The following is a 12553-nucleotide window of genomic DNA, read 5'->3' on the forward strand; positions in this document are numbered from 1 at the left end:
TGCTGCTTGGCCTGCTGTGTTCATCCAGCCCTGCACCTTGTTGTCTCAGATATTCCTCTGATTGTTTCTGCATTTACCAATGGGTAATTCTATAGCAATGAATAAGGGTGTTGCAGAGGTAATCCTAGAGATAGTTCAGGTAATACGCCTCAAAATGTATAATGCTTCAAGTAGTTGCTCTCTTAGAGACCACAAGAGAATTATAGATAGCAGAGACTCTCATCATTTACCTGCCAAAGAAAGCAACTTGTCGTTCTTCCTTCACATCATCATACTGCATCTTAATTGTTTTGAAGGCTTTTGACTATGCATGAAGATCACCTCATGTATTTCACACTCTGCATGACAGTATTCTTCTTGGCATATCGTATCAGTTGTTCCCCTCATCAATTTTAATCTGTGTTTCTTGTTCTAGTAACTTCACATCATAGAACAACAGCACAGGAGAGCATTCAGCCAAAGACTCTTAACCAGTTCTTTTGAAGAGCAAGCCAGTTAGTCCAATTTTCCATCTTTCCTTGTATTTGTGGCTTATTTTCAAGTATTTATCCAAAACCCTTTTTGAAGGTTACTACTGAACCTGTTTCCAGCATTTTATAAGGCAGTACATTTGAGATCCTAACCAATTGTAATTTAGCTCATCTTAAAACAGACCTCTTGTCTTATCTTCTCAGAGAAGAACAACCCCAGCCTCTCCCATCTATTCACAAAACTGTAATCCCTCATTCATTATTATGAATCATTTCTGAATCCTCCCCAATGCTTCCAAGTCTATTCCAAAGTGCACTGCCTAGAATTGCACACAGTAATCGAGTTGATTATGAATGACTGTTTTCTGCTTGTTTGGCATAACAGTGTTATCGACTTTTTGTGCTTTATATCTCTTGTGAAGGCTACGATCCTGTGTGTTTTGTTAACCTTTTCTTCCTTTCTTTCTTAAAACACAGTCAATGCCCACAATTTTCCTATTATTTATTCCAACACAATTTTGTATTCTTCTGCCTCTTTTAACCTGTGGGTTTTAATTTTGCAAGTAAGCCTAAATGGGGGCTTTAACGAATGCCCTTTTCCAGTTCAATGTACACATCAACTTCCTTAACAACCTTCTCTTACTTCTTCATAAGGCTCAATCAATTTAGTTAAACATGCTTTGCCCTTAACAGATCCCTACCGGTTCCACATTATTAGTTTTTGCTTGTTTAAGTCGCTGTTAATTTACACCTGGGTTCACTTAATGGACTCTACGTTTCCTTGATTGAGGTTCAGGTGGGAGGTGGCATGGTCACCAGCGCACATTCTACAACCTGTTTGAAATTTTACATATGGTGGGGGAGGCATCAGGTGGTCTCCCTTATCTGCCATCATCAGTACTTCCCTGATGGGTGCATCTCCCCCATTAATGTTTGGCAGCTTTAGATCAATGCGTTGATGTTGGACAAGTTGTAAGGGAGAGAATGTCCTGTGTGGAGCATTCCTGGACCCATTGCAAAGCAACCCTCCCAAAGGATCATTCATTTTCTCTCTCTTTTCCACTCCTAAACCTGGCTCCTAACCTGCCTCAAACTACCACCATTCAACCCTACCAAACTACTCCCGACTCCCTTCATCAATACCTAGGCTTCTGAGAATTGTGGGATTTCCTGAAGCCCAGCAGTGTCAAACAGTTTCATACTGAGCTGTTGACCATTTGATCAGCCAGATGGAACTGACTGCCAAAATAGAGACAGAAGTCACTTGCCTTAAAGCAAAATAATTGCCACAGGGCAGACAACAGGTTTGTAGAAAGGAAGGCTTCTCTTAACTTTTTCAGCTGTGGGGATTGGAACTGCAGAGCCCCATAAAATCCAGGCTGTTGTTTCTAAGCACTTCCTCACCACCGACTCAGCTTAACTTGGAATAGAACACCAGGTTTTTCTGGTTCTGAGGAAGGGTCACTGGACCCGAAATGTTAACTCTGATATTTTTCTTCACAGATGCTACCAGACCTGCTGAGCTTTTCCAGCAACTTCAGTTTTTGTCCCTGATTTAGAGCATCCGCAGTTCTTTCAGTTTTTACGAGATTTATCTTGTCTGTTTCGATTCCAAATCTTGTAGCAACGTCTTTACTCGGTTGACTCTTCCCAAAGCTAGGTAGCTCCAATTTTTGCAACTGCCTTCTTATTGCTTTTCTCTGTGCTTGGTTGAATATTTCACCTGTGTCTTGTTCAAGGTGGTCTGCCGAGAGAGCTGCAGTTTTCATGTAATGTCACCAACTTACATTGTCCTGAACTTGCACTGTAGTGCAGCATGTTGCTTTTGTATTTCTTTCTGACTCACAATGATCTTACCTGTTTTATGCTGCACCTATCAGTAACCCTCTGATGTTCTTTAACTTCACCTTTTATAATTCCATAATAATAATCATATGATTATTTCCTTGTGTCTCACACTTGCTGCCATTTATTACCCAATCCTCTGTTCATTTACATTGTTTAAGATTATTGCTGTCGTTGGTTTCTGCTTATTACTTCCAGGTTAACTAGTCCCTTCTTTAATATCAGATTTTACTGAGTTACTGAAGCTGAAATTAGGAAAAGGAGGTTGCCCAACTCCATGGCTACACCATGCAGGTTAGAAGGGGAATATTGGACCCTCTTTCACTAGGGGCAAATACTGTGGCCAACAGACTATGTGAGCACCAAAGTAAGTTTACAACGACGTTTTAAATCGTTTCCTTCCAATCCAGACTGAAACTAAATGGCATCTTTACAAGATGTCATTCCGTGTTTTCCATTTTCCTGTGACGTTGAATGATGAAAATCTGATGAAACTCCTGCAATTGTGGATGAGACCCAGTAATTGCACAGAACCCTTCTGTTAGTATCTCTAAAGATAGTGCAAATCATTCAAGCCTCCACCCCAACATTTTAAACTAAGGAAACAGCCTATCAGTGCTTTCTTCCCAGATTTCCAGTGGAAATCCTTGAGGAAACAGTGTTAATGCTGTTTTTCCGTCTTATCCACCACAGAAATTTAGCTGTAAGTCTTCAATATAAGATGCTGGTTTAATTAATAGAATCTGGAATTTAAAATTGTCTCAAGCTTGGTGACTTTGAAACTCTCATTGAGTGTTGTAAAAACCCATTTTCTACACTCGTACTGATTTTACCGGTTGAGGCCTGGATGTGACTCCAAACCCATAACAATATGATTGACTCTTAATCGTGCTCTGAAATGGTCAGGTAAGCCACTCACCTGAGCATTTGGTGGAATTCCACTGGATATGTAGTTGACTGCATGGGTCAGCCAATCTGTCTCCAGCAGATTTGTAAAATAGGACAGGATACCGCAGACGGTTGAGTTTGAACGAGTTTCTGGTTCAAGTTTTTTTCTCTCTGCCTCTGAGATGCATTTTCTTTCAAAGACAGCTGCACTGTTTTTATTTGTTGAAACCAGATGCAGCGATCCTGGATGAGTTTCTTCCAAATCCCTGAGTCAATGTCAAGAATCCAAAATCAAAGACTTCCAATTGTCTTTGACATGTTTCATAGAAAATGAGATCCAGAGAACCCTAACCCCTTCGGCCCTTTGAGCCTTCTCCACCATCCGATGTGATCATGGCTGATCATCCTACTTAGTATCCTGTTCTGGCTTTTTTCACATTGCCTTTGATCCTTTTAGCCCTAAGAACTATAACTAACTGCTCTTAAAAGCATGGAATGCTCTGCCTTCTGTGGCAGAGAATTCTGTAGGCTCACCACCGTCTGAGTGAGGAAATTTCTTCTGCTGAGACACATTGAGGGTGCCTGCTTCAGGTGCTGTCCTGCACCTTTCTAGTGCTGTGATTAGGGTACCAGAACCCCACAATGATACAGTCATCATTCTCTCAACTTCTATACGCATTTTTCTTTTAAAACTCATGGAATCTTCAGAGGTCAATGCCACGATCCTTTATTTCATCCCTGAGCTTGACCCTGACATTTGGTGGCCTGTTGTGTTTGGTTTCATGGACCAAATTGCTGACACTGGTGTGTGAAGTTAACAGGAGGAGACTGCTTATGGAAGAGGTCCTAGTGTCAGGCATCCCTGTCCTCACCTGCCCTTGTCCATACCGATGTACCACTGGCCTTGTAACAGGTGAGTAAAGGCTGTGCCCCTGGATTCCTCGAGATGAGATCCCAGATTCTAAAAAAGAAAATACAGTGGATTCTGGGACTTTGAAATAAAAATATGAAATATGAGAAATTCTTAGTTTGTCTGGCGATTGTGAAGAGAAGAACAGAATTGATGTTTCAGGTCACTGATCTGTCATCTACACTGGTCATTGATTTGAATCTTTCACTTTGCTTTCCTATGCTCTGCTGCTTCCTGCTGAGTATTCCAGTTTGCTGCCTTTACTCCAGCTGTGCAGCTTCCCACCTAACTTCCTTCTGTGAAAACATATATTATGATATATATGTATTATATATTATTATATATCATTTCTGTGAAAATAGACTATCAACCCCAATGTATGTACATTATATAATTATATCTGTATTATTTTTTGGATACATATAAAATCAAATTTCTGGTTAATTTCCTGTTTCAGATTTCCAATGTATTCCCAACGAGTCAAAATTCAGTGGCTTTCCTAATCAGCACATTGCTTTAATTTGTATATGTTTCTGTCTGACCATAGACCCCTGGTAAAATCTCTTTAGTATAAATTTAGATTTATTTATTCTGTGTCATGGTTTCAAAAAGTTGATGCTTTCTCATGCCATCAGTTCAGGACTTTATTCATGTAGTAGTCTAAAATAATTTGTATTGGGTGGTGATAGTTTACATTACATACCTGCATGGAATCTTGTTCACCAAGTTTAAACAGTAGGCTGTTAGCAGTAAAATATCATCACTGTTGAAATTTCCATCCTACAGCGGTCACCACACGGTTTCCAGGTGAATATGAAGCTTGAAGCTGTTGACAGACGAAACCCAATGTTGATTCGAGTTGCCACAGTTGTAGATGTTGATGATCAAAGGATAAAGGTACTTCATATTTGGAGATTCCGATTGCTCGATGTAACTATTCAAAATATCTTGCTGAGATTTTTCATTCCTCTGACACAGCTAACTTACACAGGGATTTTCAGGCTCATCCCATTCTCTGAGTAATGTTATCACAACCAAGTTTAATTTAAATCTTGTTGATGGGGCTTAGTGATTGCTGCTAACTTTGTTGGCTTGCTAATTATTCTTCAAACTAGCTAGGAATTCCCTTTTCCTAAATTCAAATTATCCATATTGGACTCTAGTACAGCTGATCAGTCAATGTCCTGTTTTTATATTGCACTGTTCACAACCACTGACTTCTCAAAGGATTTTTTTTCACAACAAATGAAGTACTTTTGAAATGTAGTCACTGTAGCAGTGCAGGAAAAACAGCACAGTAGACTTCCCTAAACTGTAATGTGATAATGACCAGATAATCTGTTTTTATGATGTTGGTGGAGGCATAACTATTGGGCTGGCCGCTAGGGTTAACTCATGCACTTTTCAAAATATTAGTGATGCACATACTCCAAGATCAAATAATTACAAAGGCACTACTGTGAGCCTGTCCAACACACTGGACAAAACTCTCAATATCATTGTCTCGCATTGCCTACCATCTGTATGCAAGAGCTGTCAGGATTCAGTTACTATATCTCTTTACTGAATGTAATGAACATCATATTTTTCATTCTGATTGGGCATACAGTTTGCCAAAAATTCTTTTAATGACTGACAGAACAACCAGGCATTCACAGAATATGTCAGTAATTGCTGTCTATAAGCATTTTTACTCACCTTCAAGCATGTTAAAGCCCCAACAAATATTTCACTAACCATGTTGCTATCTGAACCATTGCACTATTAGCAATCAAATTTGTAACATTTTAAAAATGACATATTTCTTAAACAGAAAACGTAATGCATTTTACATATATTTGTACCAACTCGCTATTCCTGTGCCTGCCTTTCTTTCTGGGTCATACGTTCTGCTACATTAGCCCTGCATTCCATGCTTGCCTTTCCTTTTATCATTTGATATATTTAAAGCTGAGATAGACAGATTTCTCAGGGGATATGGAGACCAGGTGAAAAAGTGGATCAAAGACTAATGATCAGCCATGATTGTACTCGATGGTGGAATAGGCTTGATGGAATGTATGGTTTACTTCTAATTTGTATGTTTTTTTGTGGCAGTGAATACACATAGACTTGTTCTGTGCTGTTTCTGCATCAAATTTGATTTGGAGTGTCGTTGACTAGTTCCAGATTCAGCTCATTCAGCTCTTGATGGCAGTTCCTCCACCAAAGATTCCACTCTATCCAAAATCATTGTCACTTTCTGGAGGTGGTCAGATTCATACAGTCTCCCACCACACTGTGTTGACAATTTGTGAGCACTACTGTCCTTTGTAACTATAAGAGCAAGTTCTACACATAGCCTGATGTATTATGCATCATTGACATTTAAATCACAGATCTGTAGTCGATTTACAAAATTCTGGACCTAAGGATTCCTTGTTAAACAGCAGAGAGGTATATGTTACAAATAAGAGCGATGGAGCAAATAATCCACTTTGATGGGGTGTTGTCATTTGATGCATATTGTTGGTGGCTATGAAGGCCATTCGTTGAAAACCAGAGTCTGACATAAATGCCACATGTGAAGCTGCCGTGTGATATTGTAGCTTGCTGTTTTCCATGTTGGAGACTGTTGCCACATTGCAGTTGTGACTGATCATTATGCAGGTGTGTGCCAACCACAGGAGATGTCATTTCTCCCTTTCAGAATCACAGAATAGTTAAGGCGTAGAAAAAGACTGTTCAACCCATTGTGTCTGTACCATCTCTCTCAGCATTTTGTTTCAAGCTGAGGAGTGCTAGCTGGAGTTTAATTTGGATAAATGCATTTTGGTAAAGCAAACAAGAGGAGGAATTATGCAGTTAATAGTAGGACCCTGGGTTGTGTTATCAAACAGAGACCCAGGGGATCTTTGAAAGTTGCGTCACAGGATGGTTAAGAAGGCATTTAGCACACTGGCCTTCATTGCGCAGACCACTGAGTACAGGAGTTTGGATGCAATGTTGAGGTTGTACAGGATGATAGCAAAGCCACATTTAGAGTATTGTATACAGTTCTGGCCGCCCTGCCAAAGGAATAATATTATTAAATTGGAGAGGGTTCCAAAAAGATTTACCATGATATTTCCAGGATTAGAGGGCTCTGAGTTATAAGGAGAGGCTGGATTATTTGGGACTTCTTTCACTGGAACCAAGGAGTTTGAGAGGTGACCATATAAAGGTTTATAAAATCATGAGGGACATAGATAAGGTGAATAGCAAAAGTCTTTTCCCTGTGGTGGGAGAGTTCAAAATTAGAGGGCATATTTTTAAGGTGAGAGGAAAAAGACTTAAAGGAACCTGAAGGGCAACTTGTTCCCATGAAGGGTGGTTCAGGTGTGGAATGAGCTGCTAGAGGAAGTGTAGTTGCAGGTATAGTTACAACATTTAAAAGCCATTTGGATAGGTACATGAATAGGATGGACTTAGAGGGATATAGCCCAAACATAGGCAAGTGGGACTAGTTTAGTTTGGGAACTTGGTCAGCAAGGACGAGTTGGACCAACAGGACAGTTTCCATGCTGTATGACTCTATAACTCTCTGACTCGATGACTTACATACAAAAGCTTCTGCTTTATCCCTGAAACTCTGCATTTTGTTCCTATTTAAATAATAATTCAGTGTTCTCTTGAATGTCTTAATTCACGCACTTAGGCAATTCCTTCCAAACCAAGACACGTCGTTGTGTGAAATATAAATCTTTCGGCAGCTAGTAACTCACAAGTATGGTAATCAATAGTTAGGGACTTCATTGCACACTTGCATGCATCTTTGATGTGTAGCCTTGGGTTACCCTCGAGCTACCTACTGTAGAGAAAGTCTTGGGTGTGCAACCTATTTTCAATCCTGTGGATGTGCCTCGCCTATCGAGCTCACCAATCTTCAATTAAATGACAGACATACAGCAGACCTAATTACATGAAATGGAAAGTGCAGCTTTTGTAGGAATGTTTCTGTAGCCTATGTAGTGTTTCAGTTGTCAACCTTTTGTTTATACCTTCTGAGGCCAATTTGGCATAACCTCAGTTTGTCAAGTATTGCAAATTAATTGAAGCATTTAACGATAGCCATAAGTGTGAGCAAAGAATGCCACCAATATGTAATAAAAACGATGTGTGCACTTAATGTCACTTGTAACAACAAACACCATTAATAGATGTTGGGTTCAGCTATTATTTGGAGCTCTGAGTCAAATTAGAACATGAACCACAATTAATCAATTAAATCAAGATACAATTCTATTCACTTTACACATTGTGTGTTGGCATGTGCATTGTTGTACCAAGATGAAATGCTCTGGCATAGCCTGGTTAAACCTAAATTTAAAGTTTCACTTTACCAACCTTTTGTTAAGTATTGATAACAAGAGTTTATTGCCAGGCAAAAGTCATCCTTGAATACTTCACCATTCAATCTTCCTTTTCTTTACATATGGTAAACACACTCGCTTTGGATAACTGACTGCTTGCTGAATAAAGTCAAATAAAATAAACAAATTTAGAATTCCTTCCTCTTTTTATGCACTTTTTCTAAAAATGTGGTGAGAGGGCTTTGTCCTAATCTCCGCCAGTACCATTCTGTAACTGTTTTCAGGGTATGGACCACATTGACAAGTTGTAACAATCTCCTTGTGAAGGATGTATACAGCGTCTACAAGTATGACCTTGCCCATTGTGGAGTTTTAAGAGCAAACTGCTATTCAAGTATATGATAAAGGAAGAGAATAGCTAAAGTAAACATTGCTCCTTTAAAGGCAGTGTCAGGAAAAATTATAAACAAACACTGAAATTGCTGGAAAAGCTCAGCCACGTCTGGCAGCATCTGTGAAGAAAAGTCAGAGTTAACTGGAAAAATTATCATTTGAATGAGGAAATGCCAGAAACTATAAAAAATATTCTCTGTTTTCACAGTAGAAGATACGATTAGTTTAAATGGCATTGTGGGCTGAAGGGTGCTGTGGTGTTCTATGTTCTGTGTTTTAATTTCCAATTATAAATCTGAAATAGAGGTTAACCAAAGGACTAATAAAAGTAGGCAACTTAAGATAATTCATATCAACAGAAAAGGAGTCTGAGAGCAATTTAAAAGATGAAGATCCAACAAATTCCCTGGACATGATGGCCTGCATTCTAGGATTCTACAAGAGAGCGCTACAGTACCAGTGATACTCCAGTGAAAGGTTTGTCATGCTGAGAAGTTACACTTTGTCATTGGATACAATTTGGCTGCTGCAGATGCCTATAATGCCTATTGGATGTCAAATTCGGAGCTGGTAAATTTGTTCCAACTCTATTCCACCTAAAAAGGTGTTATTGCCACACACCACAAGAACCCAAAGTGGGAAGACTTAATGTTCATAAGGACTAAGCCATGGTCATTTCTACCAATACTGTCATGGCCAGATTAATTTACAAAAGATTAGTAATGGTGAAGTCAGTTAGCTTTTTCCCTCATGTTAGTTTTCTCAGCATCTGGTGTGAGAGCCTACTTTGGCAGCTTTGTCTTCTGTCAAACCAATTCCATCAGGAATGGTGCTACTAATCCACTCTAGGTGATAGAAACTCCCTGATCCAGAGAACATTTTCTGCCCTTGTTATTTCCAAATGGTGCTTAGTGTGGAGGAATATTGATTCATCAACTGAGAGTGACAGCTATCAACAGGGTGTTTCCTTGCCCATGCTTAATCTAATGCCATGAAGCACTGTTGGGTTCACAGTCAATGTTGAGGATTACCAAGGCCACTCCATCATGACTGTTGTTGCTGTGCTTCCACTTTTGGGGCATTCCTGCCATTGGACATGACATGCCCAGAGATGGTGATGGAGACATGGGCTAACAGGTATGATTCTGTGTATATGACCATGTTAGGTTGACTTTTCTGACTTGTTTTTAGTATAACTTTTAAAATTTTGGTTCAAATACCCAGTAGTTAATGACTGAGTTAGGTGAACATTATTGTATCCGATACAATGCCAATGGTAGATGGTCCATCTAATTTAGATCTCCTTGCTTCTATAGTGGTTTGAAAAAACTGAGTGGCTTTGTAGCCATTTTAAAGGGCAGTTCAGAGTTAACCAAAATACTGAGAGTTTGGAGTCATCCATTGCCTGAGGGGATAGGAACAGCAAATTTTGTTCCCCGAAGGACTTTTCTGAACCAGATGGATTTTTAATGACACTGAGAGGTTGATCATTGGTCATAGCATATGTCATGCTCAATTTTACTTCTCCTCAGTTTGTTTCTTATCACATGAAATTTTACAAATATACAAATTGCTTGTTGAATCAGACATGACACAGAAATTATTTTGAAAGTGGGAATTCTAGTAATCATTGTGCAGAATTCATCCTTATATACAATCTTTATAACCAGGAATGTGATGGAATACTCCCCACTTGCCTGGATGAGTGCAGCCCCAATCACACTCAGAAAGCTTGACACCATCCAGGACAAAGCAGCCGGCTTGATTGGCACTACATCCACAAGCATCCACTACCTCCACCGCCAACGCTCAGTAGCAGCAGCATGTACTATCGACAAGATGCACTGCAGAAATTCACCAAAGATCCTCAGACAGCACATTCCAAACCCATGACCACTTCCATGTAGAAGGACAAGGGCAGCAGATATATTGGAACACCACCCCATGGAAGTTCCACTCCAAGCCACTCAACCATCCTGACTTGGAAATATATCATTGTTACTGTGTCACAATCCTGGAATTCCTTCCCTAAGGGCATTGCGGGGAAACCCACAGAAGGTGGACTGCAGCGGTTCAGGAAGGCAGTTCACCACCATCTTCTCAAGGGCAACCAGGGATGTGGCAATAAATGCTGGCCAGCCAGTGACGCCCACATCCCACGAATGAATAAATTTAAAACAATTTGGGAATCTGGGACACATGCACCCAATAATGTTTGACGGCCACTGCTTGGTTCTCATTCTAATCAAGTTTGTGAACTGTTTACAATAGTGAATATATTTGGACATAGTGCTGCCACTTACTGTGTGGAGCTTTTGGCAAAATCAGTCAATTTGGACATTAACAGAGCTCATAGGCCCTGGAATATTATGATTCCAGATTGGCAGCAGCCCTGCTTTGGGAACAGATGAAGCACTCCTGGTATCCTGGCTTGATGTTGAGAGTTCCTAAAAAAAAACAAGCTTTCTTTTGTTGGCGGCCTTTGGGAGTCTCTGTAAATGTATATTCTCTCCAATTTCTGTCAAGTTTGGTAGCTTGGTCGTATAACTGGCCTGAAACCACTGATTTGCATGCTGACGACGCCCAATGTCTGTTTCAAATGGACACCAGGAAGTTTCCATTTACACCTTTATGTTCCCAAGGTTCGGAGGTAGGAATAGCCCTAGAATACCACGGCCCAAAAGACACACTCCGAATATTATAGGATGTTCAGAAATCAGACACAACATGAGCCAGATTTTGCCCATTGTTTAGAAATCTCAAGGTTTTTCTCTCTAAAGTTTCTCTTTGTCTGAGCATTGCACTGATTAATCGAATCTCAGTTTATTTCTTGATAGTGTGGCTGCCCCTTGCCAAGAACCCTGTTGATTTGTTTTAATGAGTTTAAACATGACAGTTGAGTTGGATCTTGAAATGTCATATATTTAAACAAAACGTACTAAAATCAGCCAAGGAATACAAATGGACTTCTTTTTTTTACAATTAATCACATTTGCAAGGTTTCGCCTTCCAAGAGTGGTACATTACGTGTTGCTTTGAGAATCTGCTGCCACGTAATCATGAGTAGTAAGTTTTTCTCAGTTGTTTTAACAAGTTCCATCATGTTGTATCTCGTGCAGATAATAGTTAGCCTGAAATAGCAACCTAGTGTGCTTAAATGTAACGCCATGAAAATTGACTGCATCCTAATGTATTGACCTGGATTTAGCAATCTGTGGTGAAGTAATGGTAAAGTTGCGCTTACAGATATTTCCAGGTCATTTGAGGATTAACTTGTGACCTCACTCAGAGATCATTTTTCAGAGTACTCAAAGGATTGAAGTGTCCTCACTGAGACACACAAGGCTGGATTTTGCAGTCACAAAACTGGGCCAAGCTGATGAAGGATGGCAAAGAAAAAACGTAGCTGAGTAGCGCAGGCAGAAGTCCCACCACCTACTTTCCCTAGCAGCCATTTTGTGGGAGTGGGGGCCAGCGAGGAAACAGTCCTACTCCTGTCCCAAAGTTAGACCCTGCAGGACTTTCACCAAGAGGTCAGACAGCGAAGTCCTGATTTGTGCATTTAATAATGCATGCATGGAAACTGGAGGTTACTGTCTGATTTATTTCTTAGTAACAGTGAGCACTGGTAGCCTCCCACTTAACTCGTGATACAAAATCTGAGCGAATACCATTTTTTTCCTGTTTGACCTCTTAATAACTTCTAATTTGTGAGA

At 39.9% G+C, this 12553-nt stretch overlaps 1 protein-coding gene across 1 annotated transcript in view; it reads left to right on the forward strand.

Annotated features, from left to right (window-relative positions):
• The window catches only part of LOC109916719 (lethal(3)malignant brain tumor-like protein 3), a 261219-nt gene that overhangs the window by 118392 nt on the left and 130274 nt on the right, over positions 1-12553 (forward strand). The window contains exon 15 of the mRNA XM_048595657.1: positions 4900-5010. Coding sequence (XP_048451614.1) covers positions 4900-5010 — 111 coding nt within the window. The remainder of the gene's footprint in view (positions 1-4899; positions 5011-12553) is intronic.

This window comes from Rhincodon typus, chromosome 4 (assembly GCF_021869965.1).
Source record: "Rhincodon typus isolate 14 chromosome 4, sRhiTyp1.1, whole genome shotgun sequence".
Lineage (NCBI taxonomy): Eukaryota > Metazoa > Chordata > Chondrichthyes > Orectolobiformes > Rhincodontidae > Rhincodon > Rhincodon typus.